Below are 15,703 nucleotides of genomic sequence, written 5' to 3'. Positions count from 1 at the left end.
TGTTAGCTGGTTATTTTGCTTGTTAGTTGATGCAGTTTCTTCCTAGCCTTGACAGTCTTTACATTTTGGCATGTTTTTGCAGTGGCTGGTACCGGTTGTTCCTTTCCATGTTTAGTGCTTCCTTCAGGAGCTCTTTTAGGGCAGGCCTGGTGGTCACAAAATCTCTCAGCATTTGTTTGTCTGTAAAGTATTTTATTTCTCCTTCACTTATGAAGCTTAGTTTGGCTGGATATGAAATTCTGGGTTGAAAATTCTTTTCTTTAAGAATGTTGAATATTGGCCCCCACTCTCTTCTGGCTTGTAGAGTTACTGCCGAGAGATCTGCTGTTAGTCTGATGGGCTTCCCTTTGTGGGTAACCCGACCTTTCTCTCTGGCTGCCCTTAACATTTTTTCCTTCATTTCAACTTTGGTGAATCTGACAATTATGTGTCTTGGAGTTGCTCTTCTCGAGGAGTATCTTTGTGGCGTTCTCTGTATTTCCTGAATCTGAATGTTGGCCTGCCTTGCTAGATTGGGGAAGTTCTCCTGGATAATATCCTGCAGAGTGTTTTCCAACTTGGTTCCATTCTCCCCGTCACTTTCAGGTTCACCAATCCGACGTAGATTTGGTCTTTTCACATAGTCCCATATTCCTTGGATGCTTTGTTCGTTTCTTTTTATTCTTTTTTCTCTAAACTTCCCTTCTCACTTCATTTCATTCCTTTCGTCTTCCATCACTGATATCCTACCAAACCCAGCTAATTTTTTTTTGTAGTTTTAGTAGAGACGAGGTTTCACCATATTGGTCAGGCTGGTCTCGAACTCCTGACCTCAGATGATCCACCCGTCTCTGCATCCCAAGGTGCTGGGATTACAGGCATGAGCCACCACGCCCAGCCAAAATAAATCTTAATCACATTTTATGCCTAAAGTCCTGTGGAAGATAAGCCTCATTTTCTAAACATGTTTCTTTGATAAGAGTAGGGGTTAAGGCCAAGGGGAACTCATAATACCTAATATTAACTGATAAATTTAAGTAAGATGCACAAACAGTTCCAGTTGTAGGAATTATACACCAAGGACAGGGCTAGACTAAGGCTTAATAGTATTTAAGTCAGTATGAACAATGCTAAGCTTAAACAATTAGTTGTATGCCCCTATAACTAGGGACTATGCCATGTAGAAGATTTTGGCCACATCCAGTCCTAAGGTGTCACTCCATAAAATTGTGGAATATGGAATTTCAGAATGGCAATATATTTTACCTGATACAAGCATTCTTTCTACAAGTACTCTAACCTAGTGGTTATCTCATTCCTCTTTAAACATCACTGGTGATGGGTATCTATAATAATTATATCTGAGGTGATTATATAATTATTTGACTGCTCTGGCTGCCGGAACATTATTGTTTTTATTGACCCCAAGATCTGACTCTTTGCATTTGCACCACTGGACCAAGCTCTGCTTTCTGGAGCCACAGAGTTTAATGTTAATACATGACAGCTCTTGAAACATTTGGAAATGATTGTCATAACTCCTTTAAGTCTTCTCATTATCAGGCTAAACAGTACATGTTTCCCACATAATGGTTTTCACATTCTCTGCCATCTTGGTTGCCCTTCACTAAGCATACTCTAATAACTATCCTGGTGTATCCCTCTTAAAATATGGAACTCAGAAGTTCATCACTCTCAAATAGCCTTCTGTTGTTTTCCATGTGTTTTTACATTTTAGCCATGGGAATTATTATTTATCGTCATAAATCAATTAGGAAACACTGAAATGCTTCATTTAAGCTTAATCATAGGTCTCTTCGGATACTCAAAATAAGCATTTTGAGAGTCAATTTCCAAATTACTTCTACACAACCACAAGTTTTACTTCTATTAGCTAGAAACATGAAGGAGGAGGTATATTTCTTGATTGTGGGAGACACCCAATTCATAAAAGAAAGAAAAAAACAACAAAAAACCCTATCTATTTCCCTATCTGTCTATATATAGATAGATAAAGAGGTATATACATCTTAGTCTAGAGCTCATGGGGTGAAAAAATTTTAAAAAATTTAAAAATTTTAAAAAGATGTATATATCTTTTTACGTGTATACTCTGTGGTACAGTTATGTCTTAATTCATAAATTTTGTTTTTGCAGTGTTTCCTTATTTAGACACATTAGCTTTACCATATTTCTTATCTCCCTCCATGTCTTTGCTCCCTGTCTTAGTTTCCCAATTCCAATGAATGGCCTCAACACCTGAACAGATTCTTTTCTGTCTCTCTTCTCCAACATGCTTTCTGTCACCAAATTCTTAGATTTGCCTGTGAAATTTCATTTAAGTCTGGCTCCTCCAATTCCTTTAGAGTGTCATTACCTTGGTTTAAAGCTCTCATGCTGTCTTACTGAGACTTTTACCACAGGCTTGTACTGACCTATTTCCCATTTCACTCCTCTCTAACATATCTTCTAAACTGGAGATCTGATTTGACTCCTCTTCCAGTTAAAATCCTTCAGTGGTTCTCCACCTTGTACCTTAAATGCAAACTCTTGATATTGCCTGTGAATATTTCTAGTTTCATTTTCCTTCATTCCTATAACACTACCAGCATTCTGAACTACTTGCAGTTCCCAGAACTCTATTTGTTCTGTCACTTTCATCTAACTTTGCATAAACAGTAGTGATTATTTCCCCTCTATGGTCAATATTTCCTTGTCCTTTTAGTAAATTCCTATGTAGTTGTAGGGAGAATTGGGTACTTATTGCCCACTGCTCTCATGGCAGCTCTTCTGCATTGCTACTGGAGCACTTGTTTAGGATATAAATATCTGCTGAATGAACAAATCATTAAGCGTCTGTTTACTTGTCTGTCTTTGATACGGTTTGGCTGTGTCCCCACCCAAATCTTATCTTGAATTTTGGGTCCCACAATCCCCATGTGTCATGGGAGGGGCCTGGTGGGAGGTGATTTAATCATGGGGTGGTTACTCTCATACTGCTCATGCTGTTCTTATGATACTGAGTGAGTTCTCACGAGATCTGATGGTTTTATACGGGGCTTTCCCTTTCACTCAGCACTCATTCTCTCTCCTGCCACCCTGTGAAGAAGTTCCTTCTGCCATGATTGTAAGTTTCCTGAGGCCTCCCCAGCCATGCAGAACTGTGAGTGAATTAAACCTCTTTCCTTTAGAAACTACTCAGCCTCAGGCAGTTCTTTATAGCAGCATGAGAATGGACTAACACAGTCTTCCTTGCTTGGCTCTGCATTCCAGAAAGATAGGGATTTTCTGTATGGTCATATTTGCTTCTCCAGCCCCTAGCAGAGGGCCTGGTACATACTAAAAGGTCAGTATATGTTATCTGAAGAATGTTGAAGAACAGTGAGGAACTGAAGTTCAGAGATCTTCCAAGGGTTCCAAGACAAGGTGGGAAGGAAGAGAGTCTGAATTAGAGTTCTGTGGTGGTAGGCCTTCAGTCTGCTGTCAGCCTAAAGCAGGTTGTATCTGTGTAATCCTGACTTGCTCCTGCATATTTCAGTGTATAGCTAATGTTATGAGAGAAAAGAGATCTGGCTCCCATTCTGCAATTTCAGTCCAGTTCAGGCTTTTAACATAACTGGAAATTGGCTAAGGTAGCCCATAAGCTGAGATCCTCAAATAAGAAGTTTCTACATCAGAATTTAGAATTTAATTTACCTCAAGGCTAAACTGGCATTTCTTAGAATAGATGTTTATTAGATACCTCTTATGTGCTAGGCAGTGGTCTAGGCTTGCAATACAAAGGCAAATAAACATGAGTCCTTTACTTAAGGAGCTATCACTATATTACGAAGGGAGGGAAGAAATATGCATAGACTTTTCCTATAGAAATAAAAAGTAAAAGGAGGGCATATCAAGAAGAAAGGACAGTGGAAGCAAAAGCACAGAGTACAAGGGTACCTGCTGTGTTTGCTGCTTAGTGGGTACGTCATCCAGTGCATCTAGAGTATTGTAGGAAGTATGGTAAAGACTAGTGAAAGATGGGCCTGAGGCTGGGTACAGTGACTCATGCCTGTAATCCCAGCACTTTGGGAGGCTGAGGCAGGCGGATCACAAGGTCAAGAGATGGAGACCATCCTGGCTAACATGGTGAAACCCCGTCTGTATTAAAAACACAAAAAAACTAGCCGGGCATGGTGGCGGGCGCCTGTAGTCCCAGCTACTGGGGAGGCTGAGGCAGTAGAATGGCCTGAACCCAGAAGGTGGAACTTGCAGTGGGCCGAGATAGCGCCGCTGCACTCCAGCCTGGGCGACAGAGCGAGACTGCATCTCAAAAAAAAAAAAGAAAAAAAAAAAAAAGAAAGAAAGATGGGCCTGAAATTGGAGGTTGTATCCAATTTGTGGAGGAACTTTAATGCCAGCCTATGACATAATGACTTCTTGTGATCCAGAGATTTGGTGTAACTTGATATAGTTTTGAAGGAAAGAAAGTTGCTGAGTGAAAATAAAACACTTGCAAGGGCTGCAAAAGAGGCAATCAAAACAGAAACTATGTTTCATTTCAGTCAAGGCAAGGAAGTAAATTCAGTGTTCTAGAAAAGAGTAGAATATTTTCTTGACAAGAGAACAATAATTCCAGAGAACAGAAGAAGAAGGAAAATGGGGCTTGGTAGGGAACAGACAAGGAAGGAGGCAGGCTTTGTTGGGCAGACATGAAAAAAATGGGAAAAACAAGCTAATCCAAAGGGTTTAAAATTGGCATAGTGAAGGGATAATTCAGGGAAGAGAAAGGCAAGAATGTGGGAGGCAGACAGATTGGCCATGGACAGAATAAAAAACCCAGAGTTCCAGTTGGAAGTCTGGTAAAGTTAGAGAATTCTGAAGATTTCTTCCTTCCAGGTGTTAGAAAAAAGCTGGAGGAATTAGCACTAGGCTTCTGCTAGCATAGGAAGCTGGGCTTTTTGTACATTTTCCCTAAGATCCCATAATCTCATAACCATAATGCAGACTCTTGCAAATACTCATTTTCTCTATTTCCTCTCAAGAATTCACTTGGTCTCGGAAAAGAGTCCCAGTTGCTTAAAGTATACTAAGATGCTGTGGCCTGTTTTAATGAACTGTTCTCTGCTTATGTAATTGACCCAATTAAAAGATCACTTTAATATGACTAGAATTAGGCCAACTTAATGGGCTATTTGCGTTTGACTACTTGTATAGTTCTCTCAGGTAGTACATAATCTGCTGGATAGGACTGGAAGTAATAGAAATTTGGGGAAATTTAGAAAGGTTGTTGAACTATCAACTGTAATACCATTGGTTCTTTTTTTTCTCCGCAACTGTGAAGATTTTCACTAGTGAAAACAAAAAAGGTGTAATTGCAACAGGAACTCTGAGTAGTTTTAATTAAATGCTAGTAACAATAGCAAATTTTGTTATAACAACCATAGAATCAGTGAATTTCTTCTTTAGAAGGACCCTTAAACATCATCTTGTTTCTCTCTATCCTGAGGCTTGAATCTACTCCATACCTTCCCCCTCTCCTGCCCCGGCCCAGTGAGCATTCAGTCATTTGGCATCCTTTTCCTTTTCTGCTTAGAATTTCAGAGGCAGCTGGTTCCATCATGAAATGGCATTGGCTGATAGGAAAAAGGTTTTGGATTTTTTTCTTAATGGTAAGCTGATGTGTAACCCTCAAGATTTCACTCCTTGATTCTGGTTTGACCCTTTGAAGCTATACTGAGTAAATCTAATCCTTCTTCCATGTGCCTTCCCTTCAGATATTTGAAGGAAATTCTCATATCTCTCCTGAAGTTTATCTTCTCCAGGCTAAATCTCTCTCCGGCTTTTTCAGTTGTACTTCAGATGGCATGTTTTCAAGTCCCTTAAAAAATTTTTCTCTCTCTCCTTATTAAACGCACTCCAGCTTCACTTTTAAAATGTATCATTAGGTGTGGTCTGGCCAGTTTAGAGAACAACAGTTGTAATGTTCTAGAACATTATAGTTTTTTAATGATGATAGATTTAATTATTTCTTTGGAAGCTATATCATTCTACTGACTCATATGAAACCTATTCCCCTTTTTTTTTTCATATATTCCTAGCCAAAACTGAAAGAGGGGACATAAAAGGAGAAAAGTGAGAATTTGGGGGATTGAATATCCTACAATATTGACTAGTCTCCAACCAGGTCTTAATTTTCGGCCGAAATCAAGTCATACTATTTCTATATTTTATTTTTATCTATAATGAAAGAAGATAAAACTATTTTACTTCACAAATATATGCCAGTTGCCTAAAATCTAGATGAGTAAATTCTAATTTGGAGTACACATTGGAATTACTGGGGAATATTTTTCTCAAAGATGTTATGACTGCCCCACCCCAGACTAACTAAATAAGCATCAGCAAGGATGGTGTCAAAGCATGCATAGCTTGGAAAAATTTCCCAGGTATGATGTATGTCCATGGTTATAAATTGCTACTTTAGATTCACTCAAAAATATATTTTTCTGTACTAACTTTGTGCTAGGCACTGTTGTAATCATACATGCTATCTCTAGCTATTTAAAAACAAGTACCTAAACAGAGGTAAACATATCACCAAGTAATTAAGTAGTCTATTTGCATGGTCACTTACCTTTAAATACCTGAGTGGCCCAGCGTCCTTGGAGCTCTGAAATGGGCATAATGGCTCCTAAGGGCTGAATCAAGCCTATGATTGCAAGAGTTGGCCTTTCCAGGTTAGGAGGGAAGACCTTTTTATACAGGGATATCTTGTTTTTGACCACTTTGACGGAATCTTCCAGAAACGGAAAGTCAAAGTTATAGCCTGTGGCAAAGATAACAGCATCAATGTCATCCTCCCTGGAGCCATCCTCAAATATGGCAGCTGTCTCCGTGAATTCCTTCACATTTCCTTTCACTTTCACCAAGCCAGAAATGATACGATTTGGCAGGTCATCATTTACGGTTGGATGCTGACTCAGAGCTCTGTGAGTCGTGACAAAGATCAAGTGGAGAAATGAGAGAAAGAGAAATCAGTACCACATAAGTAAAATTTTGCTTTGGTGGAGGTAAACAGGATGCCAATAATCTTCCCCTTGGTCTATGCATGAAGTTTGGAAAAGGTCTAATTTATACTAGGTTGGCACAGATCAAGATCAGATCTGAAGTTGGACCCTGGATGCACTGAAAGGGAGAGTGTTGGAGGAGTGAAGGACGAGTGTTGTTTGAGGAGTGCATATATGATTTCTCAAGTAACAATAATATTCTGTGTGTGATATGATAAGGCCACAGGTCAATAGTTTGTATTCTCATATCAAGAAGTCTGACAGAACTAAGCTGTCAACATTCTGTTCAGTCTCATTTCCAGTTTCAAAGGCTCAAGAGCTAGGTTTAGGCCACTGTTTTCCAAACTGTATAATAAATTACATGTATGTAGCAATTTACAGTTTATAAGTTGCTTTTACATGCATTAACTTGACTCTCACAGAACTCTATGAAGGAAGCAGAATAGGTGTCATTATCCAGGTTTTATAAATGAGGAAATTGAGGCCTAGAAAATTTATGTGACTTGTCCAATGATACACAGCCTAGGATTTTAGAATTTATCTCAAAGTTGTTTTCAGTGAATTATCTTGGTATACTTTGGGCTTGTTATTGTTTCCTAGGGACAGCGTAGGATACGGATACTGGAAACATTGGGTTGGTGCAAAAGTAATTGCTTATTTTTTTGCCATTACTTTTAATAATAAGAAGGCTGGTTTCTAGTATCGTGGATCTTTCTAAAAAGCAGTCTTTTTTTTTTTTTTTTTTTTTTTTGAGACAGAGTCTCACTCTTTTGCCGAAGCTGGAGTGCAGTGGCACGATCTTGGCTCACTGCAACCTCCACCTCCCAGGTTCAAGTGATTCTTCTGTCTCAGCCTCCCGAGTAGCTTGGACTACAGGCACCTGCCACCATGTCTGGCTAATTTTTGTATTTTTAGTAGAGACAGGGTTTCACCATGTTGGCCAAGCTGGTCTCGAACTCCTGACCTCGTGATCCTCCCACTTCAGCCTCCCAAAGTGCTGGGATTACAGGCGTGAGCCACGGCACCTGGCCTAAAAAGTAGTCTTAATGCCTGAATACTATATTAACTCATCTTCAGACAGAGCTGTCCTGGCCTCAGGAATTTTATATGTTTAAATTACCACTACTGGTTTGCTGCATTTAGTTATGCTTTGACACTAGGTCGATTGTGTTCTGCATTCCAACCTCATGATTTCATCTTTTTCTCCAAACCTACTCCTTTTCACCAGCAGTACCACCATCCATCCATATAGTTGCCCAACCCACAAAACCATGAGTTATATATCTGGTCACCAAGCCTTTTCCCTTTCTCCTCTTAACATCCCCAAAATAGTTTTATCTACTCCTTTTTATCTCAACCAGATGATACAATTGTCTTTAGGACCTCCTGTCTCATCCCACTCCCACACCATTTTCAAAATGGTCTTTCTAAAATGTAGGTATGATTATGTTACTCACTTGCCTAAATCTTTGAATGGCTTTGGACTGTCTTCATTCCATACTTTTTATTTAGTAGACCAAAGGTTTTCTTTTTTTTTTTTTTGACAGTAACAATATGTTTATTATAACATCCAGCCAAGAATACAAACACAAAATACCTCTTAATGTAAGGAGAATAAGAAAACATCACGCGATTCTTAGAATACTACTACAAATACAGCCTTCACCTACAGTAAAAATTAAGCCAATTTCAATCATTTTGGTCATCATCCCAGTCTTTCTTCCCACTTGGAGGCTTGGGCCCACCATCTGGTTTTGCCATGATTACCTGATCCACTCTAAGTACAGTGACTGCAGCATTAGCAGCGAGTTTGATAGACCAGTGTTTTCCCAGGTAAGTATCTAGAACACCAGCTTCCAACATGTCCGTTACAGCAGGGACTACAGCCTCAGTATCTAATCCAACATTTTTATTTCCTTCTTGATGTACTGCATAAAGTTTAGAGATTACTTCATTGGCCTTAACTCCAGAGTTTTCTCCAGAGTATTTCTGCCAGTGCACGGGGAATAGCTTCAAACACCTCAGCAAACTTCTTAATAGCATACTGTTCAAGTCCAGGACATGTCTCTCCATATGATGTGATCTGTTTGGCTAATTCAATTTCTGTTGCTCCACCTCCGGGTACAAGACGTTTATCCCTTGTAAGAACTTTGAAAGTATTAACACCATCATCTACTGCCCTTTCTATGTCATCCATCAGATTGTCTATAGAGCCCCGAAGTACTATGGTAGAAATGATGCCATCTTCCTTTTCATGCTTAAAAACCACCACCTGAGTATCTCCAACTTCTGAGAGGTAAACACTGTCTCAGTGTCCCATTTCTTCAAGGACAGGAGGTGTCAATCTAGGAAGAGCTGTAGCACCAACTGTTTTACAGAGTCTTCGGAGATCCCATTTTGAGTTTAGCTTCACTAACATCATATTATATTTGTTTGCATAATGAAGAGCCATGTCTGCCACTTTGCCACCTGTTACTACAACATTTGCACCAGTATCAGCAATAGCTTTGACTTATGCATCCATGAGATTTTCTTCTCCCTTACTTAAATTCATCAATTCTTCATCAGTCTTTATCAACACTGTTCCCTTAGTTTCTGTTATCATGCCATCAAAAGGACAAGAGTACACTGCTATGTTTGCATCTTTGACAGATGTACATCACCTTCTGTTTCCTTCTTAAAAACCATGCCATGCAATACTGAAGAGGAAGTGATACCACAGCCCAGAATTTTACAAACTCTGATGTTATCAACTTTGAAATGGCCAGAATCAGGAAAAATAGATACGCATGCCTGAACAATAAGCTTGGCCAGAAATACTTCATTACCATATTGTTTACTCATTACAGAGGTACGAAGTAGAGATGAGACTTCATCAACATCTCGAAGGTTTTTTGCAGAACAACGTACCAAATTAGGAAGAATCTCATGAACTTTTCTGCAAGCTATTTCATAACCTTCTATGACCTCTGAAACTGACAGGCCAATCCTCAGAAGTTCTTCAGCTAATTCCAGGAGAGCTCCAGCAAATACCAGAACAAAGTTTGTGCCATCTCCAACTTCTTGCTCTTGCATATGAGAAGCCATTACAGTCATTTTTGCAGCAGGATGCTGTACTTCTAGTTCTCTTAAAATAGTCGCTGCATCATTTGTCACAAACAACTTCTCCAAGTGGTTGATAACCATTTTTTTCATTCCATTTCGTCCATATGCTGTACGAGTGGTTTGGGCAAGCTCCTTGCAAGCTTCTATGTTTCTATACACAGCCTCTTCTAATTCTGAAAAGTGTTTCGCTCCCTCCTTGAGCATCTGGGCGAAGCCCGGAGCCTTGGGAACTTGAAGCGCCATGGCCAGCCTGCAGGAAGCCGTTCACGTGACCGCTCAGAAGACCGCGGAGGAACCAAAGGTTTTCATGCCTGATGAACCTGGAGATACAGTCACTCTTCCATCTTTGCTATATAGTCCAGCCATACCAGACTACATGCAAGTCCTGGAGCATAATGTATTTTTTGCTGTTCCAAGATTTTGTCTTTAGAATGCTATACCCTTGCTCTATTTGTTTGGCTATCTCCTATTATTCAACAAAGCCTCAATTTATTTTGCAACCACCAAAAACATGCATGCTAAAATAATTAGGTGAAAGGTTTTTAGGAAACACAGTCTCCAAATGTCACCCCACTGATTAACTTCAACGGGAAAAAATATCTTTATAGTGGAGAAACTTGGTGGTATCTATACCACCTTATCTAAGTGGTCAAATTTAGCATTATTACTGTGAGATAAACTGACATAATGTGGTTCTTGATGTGACCCACTAAGATCAACATGTCCTATGTAGTATATGTGTCAAAAACATTTAACCTGAATATAATAAAGGAAAAAATTTATGCAAGTCTAAATTTAGAGACTCTCTACAAAACAATGCCTTGGGTTCTTAAAAAGAAAGCCCATGTCAAAGAGAGAATTATTTCTTATATAGACCAATGGAACAGAACAGAGTCCTCAGAAATAATACCACATATCTACAACTATTTGATCTTTGACAAACCTGACAAAAACAAGAAATGGGGAAAGGATTCCCTATTTAACAAATGGTGCTGGGAAAACTGGCTAGCCATATGTAGAAAGCTGAAACTTGATCCCTTCCTTACACCTTATACAAAAATTAATTCAAAATGGATTAAAGACTTAAATGTTAGACCTAAAACCATAAAAACCCTAGAAGAAAACCTAGGCAATACCATTCAGGACATAGGCATGGGCAAGGACTTCATGTCTAAAACACCAAAAGCAATGGCAACAAAAGCCAAAATTGACAAATGGGATCTAATTAAACTAAAGAGCTTCTGCACAGCAAAAGAAACTACCATCAGAGTGAACAGGCAACCTACAGAATGGGAGAAAATTTTTGCAATCTACTCATCTGACAAAGAGCTAATATCCAGAATCTACAAAGAACTCATACAAATTTACAAAAAAAAAACAAACAACCCCATCAAAAAGTGGGTGAAGGATATGAACAGACACTTCTCAAAAGAAGACATTTATGCAGCCAACAGACACATGAAAAAATGCTCATCATCACTGGCCATCAGAGAAATGCAAATCAAAACCACAATGAGTTACCATCTCACACCAGTTAGAATGGCGATCATTAAAAAGTCAGGAAACAACAGGTGCTGGAGAGGATGTGGAGAAATAGGAACACTTTTACACTGTTGGTGGGACTGTAAACTAGTTCAACCATTGTGGAAGACAGTGTGGCGATTCCTCAAAAAGAACTAGAAATACCATTTGACCCAGCCATCCCATTACTGGGTATATACCCGAAGGATTATAAATCATGCTGCTATAAAGACACATGCACACGTATGTTTATTGCGGCACTATTCACAATAGCAAGGACTTGGAACCAACCCAAATGTCCAACAATGATAGACTGGATTAAGAAAATGTGGCACATATACACCATGGAATACTATGCAGCCATAAAAAATGATGAGTTCATGTCCTTTGTAGAGACATGGATGAAGCTAGAAACCATCATTCTCAGCAAACTATCGCAAGGACAAAAAACCAAACACTGCATGTTCTCACTCATAGGTGGGAACTGAACAATGAGAACACTTGGACACAGGAAGGGGAACATCACACACCAGTGCCTGTTGTGGGGTGGGAAGAGTGGGGAAGCATAGCATTAGGAGATATATCTGATGTAAATGACGAGTTAATGGGTGCAGCACACCAACATGGCACATATATACATATATAACAAACCTGCACGTTGTGCACATGTACCCTAGAACTTAAAGTATAATAAAAATATATATATATATAAAGAGAGATTAAAGAGACATGACAACTAAATGTAATGGTGTGATTGATTACCTGACAGGATACTAGATTTAAAAAGATTTTTTTAAAGCTATAAAAAATACTATTGGGGCAACTGGGGATATTGCCAATGTATTAATGTATTTTATCAATGTTAAATTTCCCACGTGTGATAATTATATGATGGTTATGTAGGAGAATGCCCTTTTTCTTATACAATATACACTGAAGTATTTAAAGTGTCTTAATGACTGCAAAGTACTCAAATGGTTTCAGAAAAAAATGTACTTGTGTATGTATGCTCTATATGTATGGACCTATCTACAGAGATGGGGAAAGGAAGCAAATATAGCAAACTTAACAGGTGAATCCAGGTGAAGGATATATGGGTGCTCATTGTACTTATTATTTTGCAACTTTTCTGTAGATCTGAACATTTTCAAAAATAAAAAGTTGGAGGGAAAATAAATTTAAAATCAGCCTCTAGAAATGTTTTCCCTCCCTGGTTCTCTGAGGACCCCATCCTTTGTACTTTCATAACACTCTATGTATTTCTTCATTATAATCTGTCCTCTTTCTTCTCATTAGAGTATTTAAGGTAAGATCTATTTTTTGAGTCTGCCATTTATTATTTCTGTTGCCCTCGGGAAAATTACTTAGTTTCTCTACATCTCAGTTTTTATATTTGTAAAATGTAGATCAAAAATTGTGGAGGCCAAAGCAACTCCATCTTAGAAGTTAATCTACCATACTGACTTCTGATCAACCCTGGTTCCGGGAATACCTCTGAGATTTCCAGTTCATCTGTTGTTTAATAGTATGTACTTACTGTAAATCCCACCCTTAGGGCAAACTCCTACCCATTCGCTCTGAAGTATGTGTGCCCCTCCCCTGTGGTATATCATCCCTGGGTCAGGAGGTAATGGTATGGGGATCTACCATCTTGTCTCACCACTGCCTGAGACAGACATGGCTTCTGTTCATAAGTCCCTATGAAATGTTTCTAAGAAACTGAATCTGTCAGCTTCTTTCTTCAGCCTCTCAGCTTCCTCAGCCTTTGGGGTAGGTTTGCATAGACCTCCTCACTGTGAAACAAAAATAGTACCAACTTATAGGGCTATTGTCAGGATTAAGTGAGATACTGCATGTAACTCATTTAGCACTGTGCTTATCTTATAGAAAGTCCTCAGAAAGGTGAGTGTTATTTCTATTACTATTATGTCTTCTCTCTGTATTTCATGCCCATGTATGATGCCTGGCTCATAACAGGTACTCAATGAGTAAATGATGCACTGTCCTCAGCTATCATTTTGTTGTTGGGTATCATGCAAAAAGAACTGATACCTGGGGGAATGAGAAAAGGGTTACTGCCAAAGAGAATTCTAGATTAAAAACCCACAGACCAATAGATCTTGGACATCTGTGGGTACAAGTTAGAAATCTGATTTCAGATTCTATGAGTCTATAGGCTTTCTTTTCTTTTTCTTTTCTTTCTTTTTTTTTTTTCTTTTTGAGACAGAGTCTCGGTCTGTTGCCCAGGCTGGAATGCAGTGGTGCAATCTCAGCTCACTGCAACCTCTGCCTCCAGGGCTCAGGTGATTCTCCTGCCTCAGCCTCCTGAATAGCTGGGACTACAGACAGGTGCCACCACACCTGGCTAATTTTGTATTTTTAGTAGAGATGGGGTTTCACCGTGTTGGCCAGGATGGTCTCAAACTCCTGAGCTCAGGTGATCCACCCGCCTCCGCCTCCCAAAGTGCTGGGATTACAGGCATGAGCCACCATGCCCAGCCACTGTGGGTTTTCTTAATGTATGGGTAGAGGTGGCTTTACTATTAGCCAGTGTGAAGAGTCCTTATTCTTGTGCTTTGGCCACTATCCCTGCACTCCCATCCTGGGAACATACCTGTGTTTAGGCTTCAGGCCAAACATTTCATGGTCAAACCTTTGGTTTATCTTTTTTTCCAAATATTTGTTTGCTAATGATTGGCCACAGATCTTCCATATAAAATGTGTAAGTCGAGAAGAGAACAACACATCAGCAGGATATCCGTAGTCCCCTACACGATTCAGGATCCAAGCCCCTCTCCTGGTGCTGAGGAAAACCTGGGGCATGGAAGAAATTGTTTGCTTTTGTCACTCAGATTCGTAAACCTTCAAAAGCACCCCCATTTTCTTCAAGAATCATTTCAGGCCCGGCGCAGTGGCTCACGCCTGTAATCCCAGCACTTTGGGAGGCCAAGGCGGGCGGATCACGAGGTCAGGAGATCGAGACCATCCTGGCTAACACAGTGAAACCCCGTCTCTACTGAAAAACCCCGTCTCTACTAAAAATACAAAAAATTAGCCAGGCGTGGTTGCAGGTGCCTGTAGTCCCAGCTACTCGGGAGGCTGAGGCAGGAGAATGGCGTCAACCTGGGAGGCGGAGCTTGCAGTGAGCCAAGATCGCGCCACTGCACTCCAGCCTGGGCAACAGAGTGAGACTCCGTCTCAAAAAAAAAAAAAAAAAAAGAGTTCAAACTCATTAGTCTGGCTTTTTAGCCCCTGCACAATCTTTGTGGGTTTTTATGTTTGTTTCCTGCCATTTTCCTTCCCAAACACTAAACTTAGAATTAAATTGGTGTATCTACTGTCCAAGAATATGTTTTGCTCTAATACACCGTTGTATTTCTGTTTAGTGCTATTATGCCTGCCTGAAATGCCTTCTTTCCTCTTAACTCTGCGAAGCCTGTTCATTTTTAAGACCCAGATCAAGACTGCCTCCTCCATAAAGAAACTGCTGACTATTCAGGCTGACAATTTTCTCTCCATCCTCTGAATTTCTCTAGCACTTATCACCTGTAGAACTCATTAAAAATCATGTACTGGTAAAGTTGAAAGCAGCTGGAGACCATTTAATCTAAAACCCTCATTCTCTTGCCATTGACATTGTTGGCATTATTACAAAAACCCCTGCTATTTATCATTTTTATTGATATTAAACTTTCTACACTCCTAATTTCTGTCTCTTCAAATGTGTTTTCTCAAGGATAGGAGATAAAGCCTACACATCCACAGCAGATTATCATCACTTCCATTTATTGGGATTTGTGACCTTTAAGTCATTGTGCTAGGTCCTTCATCTATATTACAACAACCTCTTGAGGAAAGTATTATTACACCCATGTTATAGATGAGGGGCATGGAAAGGATGAATAACTTGCCTGAGATCACAGAGCTAGTAAGTGGCAGAGGTGAATTTCCAACCCAGGTCTGACTAACTCCAAAGCCTGTGCTTAAGAAATGTTTGATTGATTATTTAATGGAGAAAAATAAGATTGCTAGTAGAACAACAGGAAGCT

General features: G+C 39.6%; 2 protein-coding genes and 1 pseudogene across 4 annotated transcripts in view; 1 reads left to right on the top strand and 2 right to left on the bottom strand.

Moving 5' to 3' along the window:
• CHD1L (chromodomain helicase DNA binding protein 1 like) overlaps nucleotides 1-15,703 on the top strand; it is a 124,856-nt gene that overhangs the window by 21,345 nt on the left and 87,808 nt on the right. The window lies entirely within an intron of this gene.
• Nucleotides 1-15,703, bottom strand: part of FMO5 (flavin containing dimethylaniline monoxygenase 5) — a 44,875-nt gene that overhangs the window by 10,368 nt on the left and 18,804 nt on the right. For all 3 annotated transcript variants that reach the window (XM_034964088.3, XM_003809196.5, XM_063605971.1), the window contains 2 exons: nucleotides 14,269-14,468; nucleotides 6,596-6,948 (listed from right to left, as the gene is read on the bottom strand). In XM_034964088.3, the coding sequence (XP_034819979.1) occupies nucleotides 6,596-6,948; nucleotides 14,269-14,468 (553 nt within the window). The remainder of the gene's footprint in view (nucleotides 1-6,595; nucleotides 6,949-14,268; nucleotides 14,469-15,703) is intronic.
• Nucleotides 7,353-12,814, bottom strand: LOC134730709 (T-complex protein 1 subunit theta-like; annotated as a pseudogene).

This window comes from Pan paniscus, chromosome 1 (genome assembly GCF_029289425.2).
Source record: "Pan paniscus chromosome 1, NHGRI_mPanPan1-v2.0_pri, whole genome shotgun sequence".
Classification (NCBI taxonomy): domain Eukaryota; kingdom Metazoa; phylum Chordata; class Mammalia; order Primates; family Hominidae; genus Pan; species Pan paniscus.
This window is presented reverse-complemented; position numbering and strand designations above follow the sequence as displayed.